This window comes from Argopecten irradians, chromosome 7, assembly GCF_041381155.1.
Source record: "Argopecten irradians isolate NY chromosome 7, Ai_NY, whole genome shotgun sequence".
Classification (NCBI taxonomy): Eukaryota; Metazoa; Mollusca; class Bivalvia; order Pectinida; family Pectinidae; genus Argopecten; species Argopecten irradians.
Window position 1 is genome coordinate 44,959,773 of NC_091140.1, and position 20,990 is coordinate 44,980,762.

The window sequence follows — 20,990 nt, forward strand, 5'->3', positions numbered from 1 at the left end:
GGGGGAGATATAGTGTGATAGATGAGATGGGCAGGCCAATGGAGAAACTTCATGTAAGTACCAAGGATATAGATAATATAGGGGGAGATATAGTGTGATAGATGAGATGGGCAGGCCAATGGAGAAACTTCATGTAAGTACCAAGGATATAGATAATATAGGAGGAGATATAGTGTGATAGATGAGATGGGCAGGCCAATGGAGAAACTTCATGTAAGTACCAAGGAAATAGATAAATATAGGAGGAGATATAGTGTGATAGATGAGATGGGCAGGCCAATGGAGAAACTTCATGTAAGTACCAAGGAAATAGATAATATAGGGGAGATATAGTGTGATAGATGAGATGGGCAGGCCAATGGAGAAACTTCATGTAAGTACCAAGGAATAGATAATATAGGGGAGATATAGTGTGATAGATGAGATGGGCAGGCCAATGGAGAAACTTCATGTAAGTACCAAGGAATATAGATAATATAGGAGGAGATATATAGTGTGATAGATGAGATGGGCAGGCCAATGGAGAAACTTCATGTAAGTACCAAGGAAATAGATAATATAGGAGGAGATATAGTGTGATAGATGAGATGGGCAGGCCAATGGAGAAAATCATGTAAGTGTAAGTACCAAGGAAATAGATAATATAGGGGAGATATAGTGTGATAGATGAGATGGGCAGGCCAATGGAGAAACTTCATGTAAGTACCAAGGAAATAGATAATATAGGAGGAGATATAGTGTGATAGATGAGATGGGCAGGCCAATGGAGAAACTTCATGTAAGTACCAAGGAAATAGATAATATAGGGGGAGATATAGTGTGATAGATGAGATGGGCAGGCCAATGGAGAAACTTCATGTAAGTGTAAGTACCAAGGAAATAGATAATATAGGAGGAGATATATAGTGTGATAGATGAGATGGGCAGGCCAATGGAGAAACTTCATGTAAGTACCAAGGAAATAGATAATATAGGAGGAGATATAGTGTGATAGATGAGATGGGCAGGCCAATGGAGAAACTTCATGTAAGTACCAAGGATATAGATAATATAGGGGGAGAATATAGTGTGATAGATGAGATGGGCAGGCCAATGGAGAAACTTCATGTAAGTACCAAGGAAATAGATAATATAGGAGGAGATATAGTGTGATAGATGAGATGGCAGGCCAATGGAGAAACTTCATGTAAGTACCAAGGAAATAGATAATATAGGGGAGATATAGTGTGATAGATGAGATGGGCAGGCCAATGGAGAAACTAAACTTCATGTAGAAGTACCAAGGAAATACATGTAATAAGGAATAGATAATAGGGGAGATATAGTGTGATAGATGAGATGGGCAGGCCAATGGAGAAACTTCATGTAAGTACCAAGGAAATAGATAATATAGGGGGAGATATAGTGTGATAGATGAGATGGGCAGGCCAATGGAGAAACTTCATGTAAGTACCAAGGATAATAGATAATATAGGAGGAGATATAGTGTGATAGATGAGATGGGCAGGCCAATGGAGAAACTTCATGTAAGTACCAAGGAAATAGATAATATAGGAGGAGATATAGTGTGATAGATGAGATGGGCAGGCCAATGGAGAAACTTCATGTAAGTACCAAGGAAATAGATAATATAGGAGGAGATATAGTGTGATAGATGAGATGGGCAGGCCAATGGAGAAACTTCATGTAAGTACCAAGGAAATAGATAATATAGGAGGAGATATAGTGTGATAGATGAGATGGGCAGGCCAATGGAGAAACTTCATGTAAGTACCAAGGAAATAGATAATATAGGGGGAGATATAGTGTGATAGATGAGATGGGCAGGCCAATGGAGAAACTTCATGTAAGTACCAAGGAAATAGATAATATAGGAGGAGATATAGTGTGATAGATGAGATGGGCAGGCCAATGGAGAAACTTCATGTAAGTACCAAGGATATAGATAATATAGGGGAGATATAGTGTGATAGATGAGATGGGCAGGCCAATGGAGAAACTTCATGTAAGTACCAAGGATATAGATAATATAGGGGAGATATAGTGTGATAGATGAGATGGGCAGGCCAATGGAGAAACTTCATGTAAGTACCAAGGAAATAGATAATATAGGAGGAGATATAGTGTGATAGATGAGATGGGCAGGCCAATGGAGAAACTTCATGTAAGTACCAAGGATATAGATAATATAGGAGGAGATATAGTGTGATAGATGAGATGGGCAGGCCAATGGAGAAACTTCATGTAAGTACCAAGGAAATAGATAATATAGGGGGAGATATAGTGTGATAGATGAGATGGGCAGGCCAATGGAGAAACTTCATGTAAGTACCAAGGAAATAGATAATATAGGGGAGATATAGTGTGATAGATGAGATGGGCAGGCCAATGGAGAAGAAACTTCATGTAAGTACCAAGGAAATAGATAATATAGGAGGAGATATAGTGTGATAGATGAGATGGGCAGGCCAATGGAGAAACTTCATGTAAGTACCAAGGAAATAGATAATATAGGAGGAGATATAGTGTGATAGATGAGATGGGCAGGCCAATGGAGAAACTTCATGTAAGTACCAAGGAAATAGATAATATAGGAGGAGATATAGTGTGATAGATGATGAGATGGGCAGGCCAATGGAGAAACTTCATGTAAGTACCAAGGAAATAGATAATATAGGAGGAGATATAGTGTGATAGATGAGATGGGCAGGCCAATGGAGAAACTTCATGTAAGTACCAAGGAAATAGATAATATAGGGGAGATATAGTGTGATAGATGAGATGGGCAGGCCAATGGAGAAACTTCATGTAAGTACCAAGGATATAGATAATATAGGGGGAGATATAGTGTGATAGATGAGATGGGCAGGCCAATGGAGAAACTTCATGTAAGTACCAAGGAAATAGATAATATAGGGGAGATATAGTGTGATAGATGAGATGGGCAGGCCAATGGAGAAACTTCATGTAAGTACCAAGGAAATAGATAATATAGGGGGAGATATAGTGTGATAGATGAGATGGGCAGGCCAATGGAGAAACTTCATGTAAGTGAAATAGATAACTTAGGGGGAGATATATGTGAAGTACCAAGGAAATAGATAATATAGGGGAGATATAGTGTGATAGATGAGATGGGCAGGCCAATGGAGAAACTTCATGTAAGTACCAAGGAAATAGATAATATAGGGGGAGATATAGTGAGGAGATCTGCAATAGTGTGATAGATGAAGATGGAAAAATCTTCAGATCTAAATGGGAGCACAAGACAGGGTCACCCTGCCACGTATTTATAGTTGTACAGAATTAGTACGTATCTATTTAATATTGTTGTAGGTCTAGGCTCCAACACTACTTTTAGTAAATCAGATTCATCAAGGTATTATGTCAGAATATGTGTAAGTATCCAGGTGCATTTAAATTCCAAAAGAAGGTCTACTAAGGTCTATATTTTGACCCTTGAATTATTAATGATAAAGTAACAACTTGTCTAGATATAAGGAAGGCTACTCCTAACTAAAATATTTTAGTGTGATGAATTTGGTGCACTGCACATAAAGTAAAACAATGTAGATGTTTACTGTGTCATAATAAGTATACAAGTAGTGGAGATCAGTCAGACCTGAATGATGTCTTGATTTGTAGCATATGAATAGACATAGCTTTTGCCTGTAAACCAACTTCAATTTATATGCAATTATATTTTGCACACCAGTTTCTTGAAACTAAAGAGAAGACTTCAGTCGAAACTTAAGTTTTTCTTTTTTATATAACTTATATGAACAATTGTGACATAAGTCAGTTTTTTATTTAAAGTGAACAGTCGGGCAAGGATGGCTAAAGTCGGTAAAAATGGTGTGAATGTATCCAGTATAATTTCTTATGAAATGGAAAAATAAAATCTCTCGTCAAAATCTGTCTGCGTACGAAGAAATTAATTTAAAGTATGGAAATTCTAAAATGTCCTCCCGGCTCACTATGTCCGTGGTTGCATTTCCACGCAGCCTCGCTTTCAATGCTTTCAACTTTTCTTTACTTTAATGTTTAGAACTGGGAAACTAAGCAGAACTTGACCGTCGTATTAATATGTGAGAACTTTTGGAAGGCCAATGAACGCATTTAGACTGGTTTTCTTTGCCCGACTATTCACTTTAAGTTTGTTTCGAGAAATTGGAACCGCGTGAAAATAGATTTAAACTTCCGTTACGAAGAGGCCCTCCAGTATGATAATGAAGTGCTAACATTTTTTATAATGTATAGGTTGACCACAAGAGTGTGACAATGTTTAGATCTTCAAATAGCTTCTGGATCTTTATTGAATATGTGTAATAGAGATAATTAAGGCTGGTGTTTTATTATACAGAGTGTTGATTTATATTCAGTCTAAATTCATTTATATATAAGCATATGTTCTATTTTTCAGGTGACCTGGCGAGAAATGCAGGGCGTATTTATCCGACAGTGTAAATCTCATGAGGACCTTATCAACAAATGTTACCCAGACTCTGGCATTTCACTTGAGTTTAGTGTTGGTGATGTACTACAGTACTTCTCGGACATCGCCCAATCACATTAGGAATAACCTGGGAGTTAAATGTTGGTGACGTGTTATATTACAATTCAGACATGGCCAAGTCACATTAGGATTAACACTGAAGCTTAGTGTTGGTGATGTACTACAGTACTTCTCAGATATCGCCCAGTCACATTAGGATTAACACTGAAGCTTAGTGTTGGTGATGTACTACAGTACTTCTCAGATATCGCCTAGTCACATTAGGATTAACACTGAAGCTAATTAGTGTTGGTGATGTACTACAGTACTTCTCAGATATCGCCTAGTCACATTAGGATTTACAATTAAGCTTAATGTTAATAACATGTAACAGTTCTTCTAGGAAATCGCCCAGTCACATTAGGATTAACACTGAAGTGAAATGTTAACGACTTGTTACAGTACTTCTCAGACATTGCACAGTCATTTTATTCTTGGTGAATTAGACTTTGCAGTCTAGACATTAGAAATTACACTTTGAAGTTAAGTGTTTGTGACATTCTAAATGCATCACAAAATCAGTGTTGGAATAATGTTGAAATCAAATTTTGGCGACATCAGACATTACTTATCAGACATTGTCCAATCACAGGATGACACTAGAAATAATACTGGAGCTCTGCTTCAGAGACAGCTTACAGTATTTCTTAGATATTGCAAGTCTTTTAATAAGGATTTGATATGTAAGCCACGTTCAATTGAAATTAAAGAAAATCTTTTGGAATATGCTGTTGATAACATCTTCAGATATTGCTTAGGAACATGGGAATGACTTGTTGACTCAAGTCTGTATCCATAACAGTAATTTACTGTTAAACTTTAATACACCCAATTCATACTTTATCATCATGATAAAATTTGACTTGACTTCAGATTGATTAGAACAGAAGATTTCTGTTGGGATCTTGTCGACATCAGAACAATTCACATTATTGTAAACTCAAGAATTCCCACCGACCAAAATATCTTTGTATGTTCAACAAGAGTTCTTGAATGTCATGTTGGCTTACAGTTTCACATAGTGCTGATAATGCTTCTTAACAATAATGGTAGTGCAGTGTTGCTTCTTGTTACTTTAATATCTTCATAATCATATAAATAAATTTGAATAATTGTTGTTCATTATTGAAAAGTTCTTTCAAATCCTTCTCACACTATCTGTGTTCTTTGTCTAAACTCTAAACCTTTAAACTTGCCTAATGTTTGTATACAAAAATGGTGCATAGATCTAAGCTAGGGCGATTTATAAAGTGCAATATTTCATTTTGTATTTAATTGATTGATGCTTTGCTAAGGTATTTATTAATATATGAGTTGAATTCATCTGTTGTTTTATGTGAATAAATATTCTAACGGCTATAAGTCAAATTTGTTTATTTATTACTAGCTTTCTATATTTTTGTATTTGCATATTACAGAGTTATCTGCCCTTGCAGGTAAGTTATGATTGTGAAGTCATGTGTTTGCGAACATAAAGTCATACTTTTCAGAGAAAACCATGTGAATTTGCTCTCAAAATAATGATGTTATAATGGAAACCTACCCATAAGGAAGGTAGCTCTGTAATATGCAAACACTGAATATACAATAATTTGACCTTTTACCCCATTCAAGTAATGCTAAATTAATTTACTATTTTCCTACAATACATGCCACTTGCTCATAAATTCAGTTTGTTTGTATAAATAATTTTGCCACATACAGTGGGTAATTTGCCTTTAGGTTGTATTTATATTTGTGGTTTGATTCCAACCAAAGGACCATGGTGAAACAGTGGCATGGCGTCCATCAACAATTCACAAAATCAGATTCTTCTCAAAAACTGGTGGTCAGAATATGACCAAATGTCAGGTACTAAGCCAGATGATCATTTGTTATTACCAAATTTAACCAGTTGACTGATACAGGCTCTCTGGGCCTTTTGTTTGCTATGCACTAAATTTAGAACACTGTCATGTAGCTATACATGGTGACTCAAAATTAAGTTACACTGGTCTACTCTTTGAACTGCATTTTAAGGCCTCTTGTCCAGTTAGTTTTCTGTTAATGTAATGCATACACCACTTTAACAAATATACCGTATTCGACCCACTAAGCACTTTTACTGTCAGTGACAGTAAGCACCCCTCCCCCTTTTGAGGCCTCAGTTTCATTTGCCCAAGCATAAATAAAGACCAAAACATTTTTTTAGATGCCCTGGACACTGGGTCGAATACGGTGCTTTGATAAGTGAGACAACAATGAGATTAAAGTAGTTTGTCAAACAAATTGTCTTCACTATCACAATTTTATTACCTCAAAACAGGTAAAACATGTCACTGTTCCATATACATTAATTTACAAAAAGTTTTGTCGGAGGCAGAAGTCTCTCCCTCATACACATTAAATCATCTTCATAATGTTTTTTGAGATAATGTTTTAACAGCCTCCATTACTTCAGAACTGCTGCAGTCAGACAAGGATTTGCTGACTTCTTGGCCATACTCTGTAAAAGAAGTAAAACAATCGGATAAAATTAAATAGACATTCATTTAATACTGTAAACCAACTCTTTTCACATGTAATTTAATTTTGCAATCAAGCTAAATTTGCGAATATTTATCCCCGCAAATCAATATCTTAGATAATTCTTGCACAGTCATATTCAAAGATTTCTCCATTCAATTTCATATCCATAAAATTTAATCCCATGTAAATTATTGAAACAAAAATTGTGAAAGAAAGAAAATTTAACAGTGCACCTTATTAGAATAGAGATTTACATTTGTCTCCCCCTAATAGTTTTGAGGTAATGACTAATGATATATGACCTTGGTACAATTTTTTTTATTACCTCTTCCCTTTTAGTCAGGGATAAAATGATATCATAAATGTGCACTCCACTCCATGTAGTAAATGATCACTGCAGGTATACTACAAGGTTCATCACTATATCTCAATATATCTCAGTTTAATATAAGGGGAAAGTATTATTTTCAGGGAAAAAAGTCGCGGCTTATACTCCGGAAAATACGGTATATGGCTGATCTATCTTAGGGTTTCATTATTCCTTTATTAGCAATATTTTTTGCAATAAAATTTTGGGCCTTTGATTTGATTACATTTTATAATAAAGGGGAGACAATCGGTCTAGACAGGTTGTCTTTTAATATAAACAGATTTTGGTGTAAATATTATAATATTATATGGGACAAGGAAGTAATTCCAACCGTGTGGACAAAACAAAATTGTCAACTTTTCGAGGCGATCTGCCCCTTTATCAAGACAAACAAAACATAATATTATATATTATAATGTTGGATTTAATATGAAAACTTACCATAGCGTGCATACAGTCTAGGTTGTACTCCACTACATTCCCGGATCAGAATGGGAAACTTTGGATTTGCAGTCTTCAGTGGTACATATCCATTTTCAATGAACTCCCTATAAAGTATAAAACTGACATTTAGTTTCAGCTATTAAATCTATTTTATATTACCAACACAGCACAATGCAAACCGTTATCTGGACACACTATATACACAGTTATGTGCTTTTTAATTAATTAAAATTTCATGATAAAAGATTAAAGATTTCCAATACTAAACATGTATGTTCACCCTAGCCTGCTTGGATGAATGCATGAGTTAGGACTAAATATAGTGCATAGCATCCAATCCCAGAAAGTTAAAAAGTGTCCACAAAATATCTCTTGATTTACATACAGAGATCAAACAGTCTATGTAAAGAGAGATGTTCAGTCTTCTCTTCAAAACAGAAACACAAAATCTGCTTTTAAATCCACAAGTGATCTTAGCTGTTGGTGGCCCCTACCATAGAATAATGGAGTAAACCAAACTCCCCCCCCCCCCCCAGCCCTAAATCTCGTGATTTCCATTTCCAAACATTTTCATAGATTAAGAACTAAAATTAAATGGAAATTCCTTTGAATCTAATTGAGCAAAAATTATGGAAGATAATTGATACATATCATTCTCGGAAATTACAAGTTTCGCAATGCCTTGATTGCAAAATTTGCGAAAAATAAATTGCATGTAAAAGAAAGTTGTTTACAGACCTAGACTCAAGGATCTTTCCTTTGTGTATCCATTTGTTCTTTCCTTTTTCCTTTGATATATTCTATACTGTCATACAAGATAACTATGCTACACAATATCTGCAGCCATAGACTTAAATTGTCAAAATCAAATATGACCAGCTGCCACCATCAATCAACCATCTCGTGTTAATGTTTTGGCTTGTTCCAAAATTGATATGCAGCACAAGGAACCAAGCAAACAAAACAATTGGGGCCAGGGGTAAAATTTGAAATTGCAAAGATCCTTTTAATTGGTACATTCTAAGAAAATAGCAATAACAAACACCCATGTTTGAATCCATTCCAAAATGTTACTAGCACAATCTGAACCAATGGAGCCTACATATCAATTGGAATGCAAACACACAGACCATTGCGAAATGCAGTTGAATACATAATTCCACCATTTGATGATCAAGGCATGTGTGTTTTGTTGTTTTTTACAGGTACATAATTCCACCATTTGATGATCAAGGCATGTGTGTTTTGTTGTTTTTTACAGGTACAGATGTATTGGGATTTTTTTCCTTTGAATTTCAATGATCGACGTACATGAACAAAACGCCAACCTTTTCAAAAAAAAAAAAGGAATATCAGTGACCAGGTAGCTCAGCAGTAGTGCATTCAGCTATAGTGTTCAGAGGTCACTGGTTCGTATCACAGTCTGGCAACTACATTTTGTGATTTTTCTCCTCTCCTGTTACAACCTTGGTACCCAACTAAAAATTAAATACTAACGGTGGTGGTATATGGATCTTGTATGTCTTCAAGGCAAAGACTTTGGAAAAGGAGGGAGAATTGTAGCAGCATTAATTGGATTGGGTCAATCATCAGTGCCCAGGTATACGTAGCTCAGCAGTAGAACATTCGGCTAGTGTTTGGAGGTCCGGTGATTTTTCAGGGTATTTTGGGAAAGAAGTTTTTGCAACAAATTGGGAAATTTTAATCGCATAAAGAGCAGTTTTGGGAAAAAGTTTCCCATTACTGAACATGGTATTATAGGTGATTAAATATTGTAAAACAGTAAACTGTTTCATTTTATCAAAAGATGATGACCATCACAACAACTTCAGACTAGGTTGTTTTTGATTAAACAAAGAGGGGAGAGATTTTTGGGTTTTGTTTGTCTTTCAGAGATTTGATTTGGGAAATTTTCATTGTAATTGGGAAAAAATTGGGAGGTTTGGCATTGGGAATGGGGTCGTTTACCGACCCCAGTTATATAAGGAGAAAAATCACCGAGGTCCCGCCGAGTTTTAATTCTTCTCTGCTGTTACCAACTTGGTGCCCAACTAAAATACCCACAGTGGTTGTATAAAGGTCCTGTATGTCTTCGAGGTCTAAGATTTTAAAAAAGGAGGGAGGAATGTAGCAAGGTTGGACTAGGTCAATCATTAGTGGCCAGCTGGTAGCTAAGCGACAGAGTATTCGGCAAGTGTTTGGAGGTTCTGGGTTTGAATCCCATCTGGCCCCTACATTTTTTCCAGAGTATCTTGGGCTATCGGCATCTGACTAGTGTTCAGAGGTCCTGGGTTCGAGCCCTAGTATGGTTGCTACATTTTCTTCTCTCATGTAGCAAGGACGTATATGAGAAGGATAAGTTACACTGGACTTTTGGGAAGAACAACCCAAGAGCTTTTGTGTTAGTGCACTGACCGTGACGTTGGGCGACGACTGATTTTCCTTTGATATCCACCGGCGCAGCCTTTGATGTAGCTTGCGGGTGTGAGGGTTACTGTCTTACTTTCTGAAGCGGGCCATTATTTCATAAACTGTTGTATTTTTTTAACAAAAATTTAAGACACGTCTTCTAAATCTTCCGTTCTTAAAGCAAGTAATATACATTGTGAAATTTAATAAACTTTACATTGGTGTTTCATTTGACTCGAATAAGGTAAGTATTTGTTGAGATAAACTGTTTTTATTCCCGGTTCATAGGCGTCTCGGGTGGTGTTTAGTAATGTAAAGAGACAGTCACGAATCCTTCTCACTTAAAAATCCTTGCCTGTAGGAACAATTTTAAATGGAATGTCCCACAACACCACTGTACAAAGACAACAATGTAAAACCTAATGTGGCTTTTTAAAGCCATACAGAAAATAGTGTCTTTCTTTAATGAGACCCAGTTTTAATACCACAACATTTCGAATCATGCCATGGGATTAAACAGCTCTAAAATGAAGCGGTGAGATGGGGGGTAGTGAAGGTCATACATGAGCATTGATTCGCACAGGGATATGCAATTGATTTTTCTTGACAAATGAATCAGAATCTATGTCATAATATTTACCTGACACCCTGGCTTGTTTTTGAGGTCTGACATAAGTGTATTCTCAATTCTTTCAGGTGTCGACCGAACGATGGAACCACTTTTGACGCCATTTTAAAATATTTAGAATTCCCCTAAATATAAAGCGGAAGGACTTAGATAAAATTAATTGTACTATCTTTAATTTCCATTGGAATTTCATAAAAATGATATAAGTTATTTTCTGTACATATCCGTATTTCTATGAAATTAAGATGTTACATATTTTGCTATAACTTTGTGATTATTGTTTCGTTTTGTAACACTTTGAAAATTATATCCACTTGAAACCAAACATGGCCGACGTACACATCCGGATAGGCATTCCACTTTTTCTCCAGGATTTTTTTATGTCGAAAAGAAAGTAGATTAGCACTTTATGATGATGGGATTAAACCTTTAACGCTGTTTTTGTATGATGCTCATCGAACTGAAACAGTTTGAAACAGATTCTGGAATTATCAAATATTTTGCTCTTAACTTAATTTTCAAATTTGGTTCCTCAATGTTTATGACGAAGGGTTTATTTACATGTTGAAAAACTTTTAATTCGTCGTCTTACACGAACACACAAGGATGGACAAATACGTTAAAGTTAGACAGATAGGCGAGGGTGCCTTTGGTAAGGCAGTTCTCGTTCGACAAAAACAGAACAACAAGCAAATGGTCATCAAAGAGATCAATATTGCAAAGGTATAATTTCTAAAAAAAAATTTTTTTTGATAAATATCAATATTTCGACAAGTTAACTTAACTTTAGTTAGCTTTTCTTGTGTTTCTATATACCTGAAGATGGTCAAGAGACCGAAAATTTTTGGAAGGGATATTTATACTATTTAATGTTTATATATGTTCTCCCTCAGGAGAACTAGTATTTGGAAGTTTAACTTTTTAATATTTAGTCTTCAAACAATACACATGTTTATTATTTTGCAATGCATTGATATTAAGTAGTTGAGATAGCAAATATGCAATGGTGTGCATAATTAGGCTCATTTTTTTTAATTAGGCCTACATTAGAGTAATCAGTTATATAATTTATAGAATTATATTTATTTTCTTTAATCCTATTGTTCATTGATACAGTGTGAAGTAAATCGATATATACCTTTTAGATATGATTGATTGTCTGACTGTCATGAAAACACTAGTACATATGTAAAATAAAGTACTGTAATATTTTCTTTTAAGATGAATTCAAAGGAAAGAGAAGAAGCAAGAAAAGAGGTATCATATATGTTTCATTTGATATTTGCATGGCTTTAGTAATGTTGGGTTTTTATAGATGTGTAAGAGGAGTGGAGAAAATGTAGCAACAATGCATGCAGACCAGGCTCAGTTTCATGAACATTCCTTAACTTTAAGGAACTCCTTAACTTAAAATTTCCACAAAGGAAAGCGTTCGAACCCAGGACTTCCGAGCACTAGCCACATGCTCTACCCCTTGAGCTACCTGATCAGCAATGTTGGTACATCCAATTTTTTTTTTTTGGTCTCCCTCCTTTCTCCAAGTCTTCATCCCTGAAGACACATTACAATGTATACAGTTTGCATACCTCCCAATGCTTGAAACAGCTCTAATAGAGTTGGCAAGCTCACTAAAATTTGAATAGCTAGGAGAGGAAAAAATGAAGTGGTTGGACCCAAGACTAGGTTTAAAACCTGGAACATCCAATACAAGCTGGATGCTTTATATATACATGAGCTACCTGGTTACTGATATAATTTTTCAAGCAACAGAAATATGGGACCAAAATGTGGGTTGCAAAGTCACCAGTAATTTTACTTTAAATTTACTGTGTTTATTATTTGAGTGAAATATGTAAGTTGATAGAGTTTGTGTAATGGATGCATATATATACGACTAAGCTTTAGACTACTAAAATGAAATAAAAAAAAATGTATTTGATTATCATTTATTGATTTTGTTTATAAATGTGTAAATAACTTCTATATTTTAATAAACATTTTTCTTAATTGATAGGTGGCAGTACTGGCTCAGCTTCATCATCCCAATGTAGTTGCATACAGGGAATCTTTCGAAGGTAATTTTTTTATTAGTAATTCAAATGAAACCACATTTACAAAACAAAAGAACAAGTCACTGATGAATTTAGAAGTACATCTAGTCTTAAATCTTCTACTCTTAGCATGGGGTGTTAATAATATCCTAGCCTTTATTTACAGGATAAACATGTACCGGTATCTCAATCTCTTATCTTCTGTGGTGTTGTCTGTGTAACCTGATAATTTATGACCAGAATATTGATTTGGATTGTTTTGTTTTATATGGGTACTGACATTGACTCTTAGTGTACTATTTGATGATTATGTAATGTCTGCTTGATCAGGTGAAATGATTATTTTTTTCCTGAAAGACTTAATATACATGTATATATCATCATTGAGTATTATAAGATTGCTTTATTGTATAAACCAAACTATTTTCGCGCGACTTAATTTCGTGATCGAGACCTCTTTGGTTCTTTTTTACTTTTATTTGAAAATTTTCAGTGATTTAATTTTGCGATTTATCATTTAATAATACTCGCGGAACTCTTGAAATTTTATAATTACGTGAAAAAAGTTCATATAAAGTATGTACTTTCTAACCATCTTCATAGTACATGTAACATTTTCACCTGTATTTTTTCACACACAAAAAAAAAAGAATCAATTTTATGAGATTATAAAATTACTAAAATTACAACTGTCCATAAATATCCCCAAGGTACAAAGAAAAATAGTCTTCAGAACTTAAGCTAGGTGATCATGACTTTTAGGATGAAATTGTAATAAAATAAGTCATTTTGGACCGAAATAAAATGGTCTTATTAAGCAGGTAGTTTTTATACAGAGGTGATCGCTCAGACAGGTGTTACCTTATATAGCCTTATAAAGATTTAAGATTTTCATTTTGGATTTTTATTTTGCAACTCATTGGTAAGTTAAGTGGCAGAGTAGTTAAGATTTAATAATTGAACATATTGCTACTGCAATTATTTGTATAATTACCAAAGTTTTAATTACCTTTTGGTTTTTTAGAGCGAGGATTACTGTTTATTGTTATGGGCTTCTGTGAGAAAGGTAAGTACTAATAAGTAAAAACTTAATATAATGTATCTTCTTCAAACTAATATCTGACCCATATTATGATATGTTAAGGAATGTTTAATTCAACGTAACCATGCAGGGATTTCTGGGACTTTGCTAGATCAGCACTGCACGTATGTCTCCTTATAAAAATTTAGTTGAAATTTGAATACCCACTATATCTCTCAGTACTTAGACTCATCAAAATTATTTTGACATGTTCGGTTCTGATCTGGACATGTCTAAAAAAACTAATATGATGCTTCAATGCTAGCATCAGTAGCTTCTACGTAACTATACAAAATTGTGTAGGATCTGGAATGAGTGTTTATTTTATTTATGAAACAAGCCTTGACAAACAAACAAAAATACATTTTAACCATACAATTTTGTTTTTCAGGTGATCTTTATTCCAAGATTAATTCTCAGAGAGGAATTCTTATACCTGAAGATCAGGTAAGTGATGGTAAACCCTGGAGATATTTTGTGTACACCTGTGTGTACTATATGGATGTAGTGGGTCAAGATCAGGTAAGTGATGGTAAACCCTGGAGATATTCTGTATACACCTGTGTGTACTATATGGATGTAGTGGGTCAAGAATCAGGATCAAGTGGTCAACGTGTATGACAGAGGTCGACGCTCACCAAACTCAAAGGCAGTGTCATTATATTGCAACTGGTACTGTTTGTTCAAATGAATGATCTTGACCTTCAAATTCATTCAAGGTCATTGGAGTAAAAATGGCTAAAAAAAAACCCGTAAACCCCCACTCTGAAACACAAAGAAAAGTATTCACTATACACATAGTGTAAAAAGCGTAAAAAGTAGTCATACCATTGATATAATAATGCTAGGTTTGTAAATGGTTACATTTTCAATACCTATTGTTAAAAGCTGGATTTGTGTCTTTTGTGGTTGACTGCAGTCTGTCATACAGCTGGAAACTCATTTTCAGATGATGGAATTTTCAGCTAATAACTTGGGAATTTTATCAAAAATAACAAACTTCTCTTCTGTTTTATAGGTACTGGATATGTTTGTACAGATGTGTCTTGCCATTAAACATATTCACGACAGAAAAATCCTTCATCGTGATATCAAATCTCAGGTTTGTAAACAATTAATCTATTATTTAGGTACAATATCTAAAGGATACTCAACTTCTGAATCAATGAAATATTCTGACACAGTATTGATATTTCTACAATACACTGACTAGGTAATATATTATATATAAAAACTTATGTTAATTGAATTAGATAAATACATTTAGTAACTGAGTGATCAGTTTAGCCAGGATCTCAACATCAGATGAAATTGTCCAACTTTTTAGAAAGAAAAAGAGGCTGATCTCCCAACACATATATTTTACTAATAATAAGTTATATACATGTATATTTCCACACTTTAACTGTAATTACATTTAGTATTAAATAGTCTTAGTCAGATTTTGGAGATACTTATGAGATTTATTAAACAATACTGGCTCATTGTTGACAAATACTGTTTGTAGTAAATTAATAATTTCTTTAACAAATTTTTGATTTCTTTATTTTTCAGAATATATTTATCACTGCAGATGGCACAATCAAATTAGGTGATTTTGGAATTGCAAAAGTTTTGAACAGGTACATTTAGTTAATTCATATTTCTGCATGAAATATTAGATATCATGTGATAAAAGGGAAAAATAATCCATAAACAATATACTCGTGTATATAGTAGCTTATGAAAAGCATAGAATTTAAGAATATCAATAAGTACAAATATCTATGACACTGTATATTCTGTTATATTGACTGCGAAATCTAGGTAACATTGAAGAAAAGAAAAACCACAGAAATATTTTTGTTTCCATTTAAATTACCCTAAACCCTTTGAAAGAATGCTAACTTTTGATAATCAAAAAAATAATTATCAGTAGTATTTTTTTTAGTCTTTATCTTATTTTGAACTATGTGTTGTGTTTTTCAGCACTGTGGAGCTAGCGAGAACGTGTATAGGAACACCCTATTATCTATCTCCAGAGATCTGTGAAAACCGCCCCTACAACAATAAAAGGTACCCAGCAGTTCTAATGTTCTCTCTCCTAGCTTCCAATGTGCTTTTCATGGTACTCTGGATTGGATTTCCTCCACCATCATACCTGGCACGTCCTTACATACCCTAATTTGCACGTTAAAATGACCAAACAGATGTAAGATAGACCTGTCACGAGTAATAAACTTGTGTATTAAACATGTTTATTGCACTGGCACCTGGAGGTAATAATTAAGAAAGCCAGTCTAAACTTAACCACTGACTAATTACCAGTACTGATCATTTATTGTTTGGGAGGCAGGAGGTTATTAGACACTCTAACCACTAAGACCTCTGTAACTCACAGATTGAGGACTTGTGGTAGAATGCCAAGATACCTAAAACCGTTGTCCTTTATGGTCAACAGAAGCAATATATAAAAAATGATATGAAATACGAACATTTGATTTTATGTTAATTCTGTGTTTCATTGTTTCAGTGATATATGGTCATTAGGCTGTGTTCTATATGAAATGACAACTTTAAAACATGCAGTAAGTATTCATTTTCAATAACAATCTTTAATTTTTCCAAAAACAAGTTAAGAATAATAACGATAAAAATATATTTATTTGTATTAGTACTTTTCAAAATAAAGAAAAAAATGAAGAGAAAGTTCAGGATTATCATTGATGTCTTTCTTATAACACTGAAAAAATCACAAGTCTATCACTGTCTTATAAAACTGTGTATTGTCTATCTGTTCAGTAAAAATGTTGCTATGTTGCAGTATGAAGCTGGAAATATGAAAAACTTGGTGTTGAAGATAATCAGGTATGTTATATTCAGGCATGTCAAAGTTCCTGTTCAGTACCATCCATGTCAATTGATCACATCCATTCATATTCCATCCCATCTAGTACTGGTCTGTACTGCCCGTGTCATTTGATCATATCCATTCATATTCCATCCCATCTAGTACTGGTCTGTACTGCCCGTGTCATTTGATCACATCCATTCATATTCCATCCCATCTAGTACTGGTCTGTACTGCCCGTGTCATTTGATCACATCCATTTCATATTCCATCCCATCTAGTACTGGTCTGTACTGCCCGTGTCATTTGATCACATCCCATCATATTCCATCCCATCTAGTACTGGTCTGTACTGCCCGTGTCATTTGATCACATCCCATCCTATTCCATCCTGTTCTGATCCAATATTTTGCTGATGACACTTTGTCTTGCAGACATTTCTAATTTATTTTCAATTGTTTGAATAATATATGTGTGATATTAAAACAGAATTGAAACAGCAAAATTTGACTTTTATATTTCAGTATTTGTTAAATATGTAGTTTGATGACATTTGTTCTGAATTAGAACATAATCATTTATAACAAAAGAAAACAATGTGTTATAATTAAGCATCCTGTGGTTTTGCCTACAGGGGTTCATACCCACCTATCCCACCAAAGTATAGCTATGAGCTGCGTGGACTGATTGCTAAGCTCTTCAAACGAACTCCCAAGTATGTAGTACTGTATAACCAGTGATTTTTGTCAAACAATATTACAATTGTATATTGAGGTCGCAAAATTTTAAATACTTTTTTAGTGTTAAATAAATCAAAACTGCTTAAAGATAATTATTGTGTAGCAGTACTAATTAATGCATTAGTCTAAAATTGATAAAAAACCTATTAAAGATAAATATTGTTAATAATAGTATTTGATGAATGAATTTACAAGTGATTAATTGTACCTGGTAATGACTCCTTTTCAATAATTTTATAATTTTAGTTTTGTTCCAACTACATATCCATTACAATTATTATCTAATTTAAATACCATAGCTGGACAATTATTGGTTAACTATGAAATTAAGATGTCTGAAAAAATACATATTCAACATGTTTATATGTATATCTTGTAATTGTTTCAATTTTTATATATGGATGTTTTAATTTAAGGGACAGACCTTCCATCAACTCTGTATTGAAAACAAACTTTATAATGAAGAGAGTCGGCAAATTCCTTTCAGAAGATGTAAGTATTTGATTATAATTAATAGAATATAAAATCACATTAAGAGTTTAATTTTATCACTCTCTTAACACTTGTTTGTTGGAAATGATTCCATGATATATGTTGCTACATCAAATGTGATGATATATACCATGAATAACCTAGCTAAATCTAGACCTTTCAGGAGTTTACTTTTTGCATGTCTTGATATACTGTGTGCCAAGTATCTTTCCCATGCAATTGATTTTCATGATTGTCGTGATGGAGTTATTATATAAAGTTTGCGAATGTTTCTCTACACGAATTATTATTTACTTTCATATTATTGAAATATATTTCAACTCAGGTTTTGAATCTGCGAAAATTGATGTCCACAAATTTGATTGGAAACTGAAATTGCAAAATTTAATAGCTGCAAAAGAAAGTTAGCTTTCCATAATATTACCTATTGTGAGATCAATGGAAATGTCATATTATGTGTAAATTCATTTGATACGAAGAGAATGTCACTCTCATACTGTTTACAGCAACTCCAAGATGAGTTTAGTCATACTGTGATGCATGGTAAAAAGATTGCAAGGAAGTTACCTCCCCCTCCTCCCTCCTCCAGACCCCCTTCTGGTAAGCAGGTTTTGTATTTAGGTTTTACTTTGAATTAAATACCAACAGAAAAATTGAAACCTTTATCAAAAAATAAAAATTTGATTTTCAACATACTAAATAACATGTGTTCATAAATACTCACTATCAATGGTTTATAGAAATAAAGAGCTTTGACTTATTATTATAATATTATAAATATGTAAAAAATGTAATATGAACAAGAAAATGAATATGGAGTTGAATTGTAACAGTACTGTAACAATAGTCTTTCAACAGTCCCGACACTTTTGATCCAATCCCAAACTGTCTGGATTGCGAATTTTCTGTACTGCCAGATTCCATTTTACTAAGTCAATAATCAAATCCATTCCCTGATAATTCTGTCTGGATTGTGAGTTTTCTGGACTTTCGGCGTCCAGACTATTGTGGGTCCACTATATATTATTGTATCCCTTGTTTTGTTATCAGCTGCTGGTGTAAGAAAACCTGTGGCCCAAACTCCGGGCCGTTATAACCCTGCTAGTGTGTACGGAGCTCCTGTGGCAGGTCCAAGGAGGTCCAAAGAAAGCAGGTCAGATAATTTTAAAACGCTGCAAGTGTGTAAAGGGGGTTATTTTCAAAGAAAAGTCAATTCTGTCACAATCCATATCTGAAAAAAGAATCAATTATAATATTGATCTATATAAATTAATGGGGAAAAAAAGGTTTTACACAAGTTTAAAAAAATAATTTCTTTCAGAGGTTTTCAAGCTATTTATCAGTTTTATGAATAAAATTGATATTTGCATTTCTATAGGGGTTCAGTGGATGTGAAGAAGCGTCCAGGTAGTGCGGGGAGTGCAGGTCGCCCCAGGAGTGCAGGTCGCCCCGGGAGTGCTGGACGGCCAGGAAGTGCCAGCCAGGTGAGGCCCTATCCCGGGGAGAAAGGTTATTTAGTACGTTCCTACATCCGACCCAGTTTCATGAGGATTGCTTAAAGGATATTCATTAACTTAATATTTCCCTTAGGAAACCAATGCAGACTTTATGGAAAGTTCCTAACTTAAGATCTTTTTTCTTAACTTCTGTAATGCTTTCCTATGAAGAATTTTAAGTTAAGGAATTTCTTTAAGTTACTTGTGAAAATGGGCCGTTTATTGTATGTGTTTGATTGTGTTGTGAAATTACAGTTGAAGTTGCTTTAAATTTTGCAAGTACCTCTGTATAAAGATCACCTCTGTATAACGACCACTTCTGTTAAAAGACCACCTGCTGAATAAGACCACTTTCCAAATAGGTAATATTAACATAATTTGACCTTTGTGTAAACCATTATAAATACTTTTTTCTCTTTGTTCAGTGAGTGGTCTTTATAGATAGGCCTCTAAACATGCATGCTTATTCTAGAGGTAAATTTATTTCAGTGGCTCTGTCTTTGAAGCGCTAATTCATGTACAGCAGTGAAATTTGTAAAAGGGTACTTCCAACATTGAACCTGTTCACCAAATTGTGCTGATTTATTTCTGTGCCAGTAAATTACAATTTAGAGTTTTCTGCTTTTGCTCTTAAATTTGTCTGCACAAAAATAATATGTTTACAGTATCTTCTCTGTGATGGTCTTTATACTGTGAATCATAACAATTACTGTGCGACAGTATACTGTATAACTGTTTTACTATAAGGCTAAATAAGATGGAGAAAAACTGGAGTTCCATGAGTAAAATGATTGACTCGAGTCAGTCATTCCATGTAACACTCAGGCTTACAGTTTCCTGTAATTATCACCCCTGGAGACACATTTAGACTCTTCTAGTTCAAACACTGGAATAGTCCATTTTGGAATTTCAGGGGTGAATTAGTTGAGGAAGGTCGTTAATGACTTACAAACATGTAAGGTTTTTTGTCACTGTCATTCATAAAAATACCGGTGTCATATCAAATTTGTATCCCCCATCAAATAAGTATCTTTTTGCCCATTAAAAAAGTATCCGAGGATACTGAAGTATCCGGGGATACTTTTTTGCTAATCAAAAAAGTATCCCCCCCTATCAAAAAAGTACCCCCCCATGACATCAATAGTGATTGTTATAATTTTAGTTGGCAGTTAATCAAATGGTCATATACATATACTAGGAGTCCCTTTACAGGTGCCAGGTAACTAATTACACCTGGTCAGGTATTACCTAACTACCTAATTAGTGGTGGGACGGACAGGTACAGGTGTGTCTATATATAAGCACTGTCAGATAGTCACCTGTACACAGTGATATTACCAAATGTTTACCTGTACAGGTACATCATCCCATGATTTTATTGTGCTT

At 34.3% G+C, this 20,990-nt stretch overlaps 2 protein-coding genes across 7 annotated transcripts in view; one reads left to right on the forward strand and one right to left on the reverse strand.

The window, feature by feature from the left end:
• Window positions 1-6,823: 6,823 nt before the first annotated feature.
• Window positions 6,824-11,050, reverse strand: LOC138328588 (NADH dehydrogenase [ubiquinone] 1 alpha subcomplex subunit 2-like). The gene is made up of 3 exons (XM_069275465.1): window positions 10,927-11,050; window positions 7,875-7,981; window positions 6,824-7,040 (listed from the first exon to the last, which is right to left on the reverse strand). The coding sequence occupies exons 1-3, from the start codon at window positions 11,016-11,018 to the stop codon at window positions 6,949-6,951; spliced, it is 291 nt and encodes a 96-aa protein (XP_069131566.1). The 5' UTR covers window positions 11,019-11,050; the 3' UTR covers window positions 6,824-6,948.
• A 189-nt stretch (window positions 11,051-11,239) lies between these two features.
• Window positions 11,240-20,990, forward strand: part of LOC138328589 (serine/threonine-protein kinase Nek1-like) — a 38,678-nt gene continuing 28,927 nt past the window's right edge. For 4 of the 6 annotated variants that reach the window (XM_069275467.1, XM_069275469.1, XM_069275468.1 and 1 more), the window contains exons 1-15: window positions 11,240-11,637; window positions 12,136-12,171; window positions 12,929-12,989; window positions 13,990-14,031; window positions 14,438-14,493; window positions 15,065-15,148; window positions 15,601-15,668; window positions 16,015-16,101; window positions 16,559-16,613; window positions 16,850-16,893; window positions 17,511-17,591; window positions 18,033-18,108; window positions 18,615-18,708; window positions 19,159-19,261; window positions 19,487-19,625. In XM_069275467.1, the coding sequence (XP_069131568.1) occupies window positions 11,521-11,637; window positions 12,136-12,171; window positions 12,929-12,989; window positions 13,990-14,031; window positions 14,438-14,493; window positions 15,065-15,148; window positions 15,601-15,668; window positions 16,015-16,101; window positions 16,559-16,613; window positions 16,850-16,893; window positions 17,511-17,591; window positions 18,033-18,108; window positions 18,615-18,708; window positions 19,159-19,261; window positions 19,487-19,625 (1,143 nt within the window). In that variant the 5' untranslated portion in view covers window positions 11,240-11,520. The remainder of the gene's footprint in view (window positions 11,638-12,135; window positions 12,172-12,928; window positions 12,990-13,989; window positions 14,032-14,437; window positions 14,494-15,064; window positions 15,149-15,600; window positions 15,669-16,014; window positions 16,102-16,558; window positions 16,614-16,849; window positions 16,894-17,510; window positions 17,592-18,032; window positions 18,109-18,614; window positions 18,709-19,158; window positions 19,262-19,486; window positions 19,626-20,990) is intronic. The other 2 variants (XM_069275470.1, XM_069275472.1) reach the window with 1 other exon arrangement.

Bases quoted from the DNA above. Each gene is read 5' to 3' on its own strand.
- LOC138328588 (XM_069275465.1), bottom strand. From the start codon at position 11,018: ATGGCGTCAAAAGTGGTTCCATCGTTCGGTCGACACCTGAAAGAATTG. The intron at 7,982-10,926 runs GTAAATATTATG...TATACTTTATAG, and splicing joins AAAACAAGCCAGGGTGTCAG to GGAGTTCATTGAAAATGGAT. The intron at 7,041-7,874 runs GTAAGTTTTCAT...CTTCTTTTACAG, and splicing joins TAGACTGTATGCACGCTATG to AGTATGGCCAAGAAGTCAGC.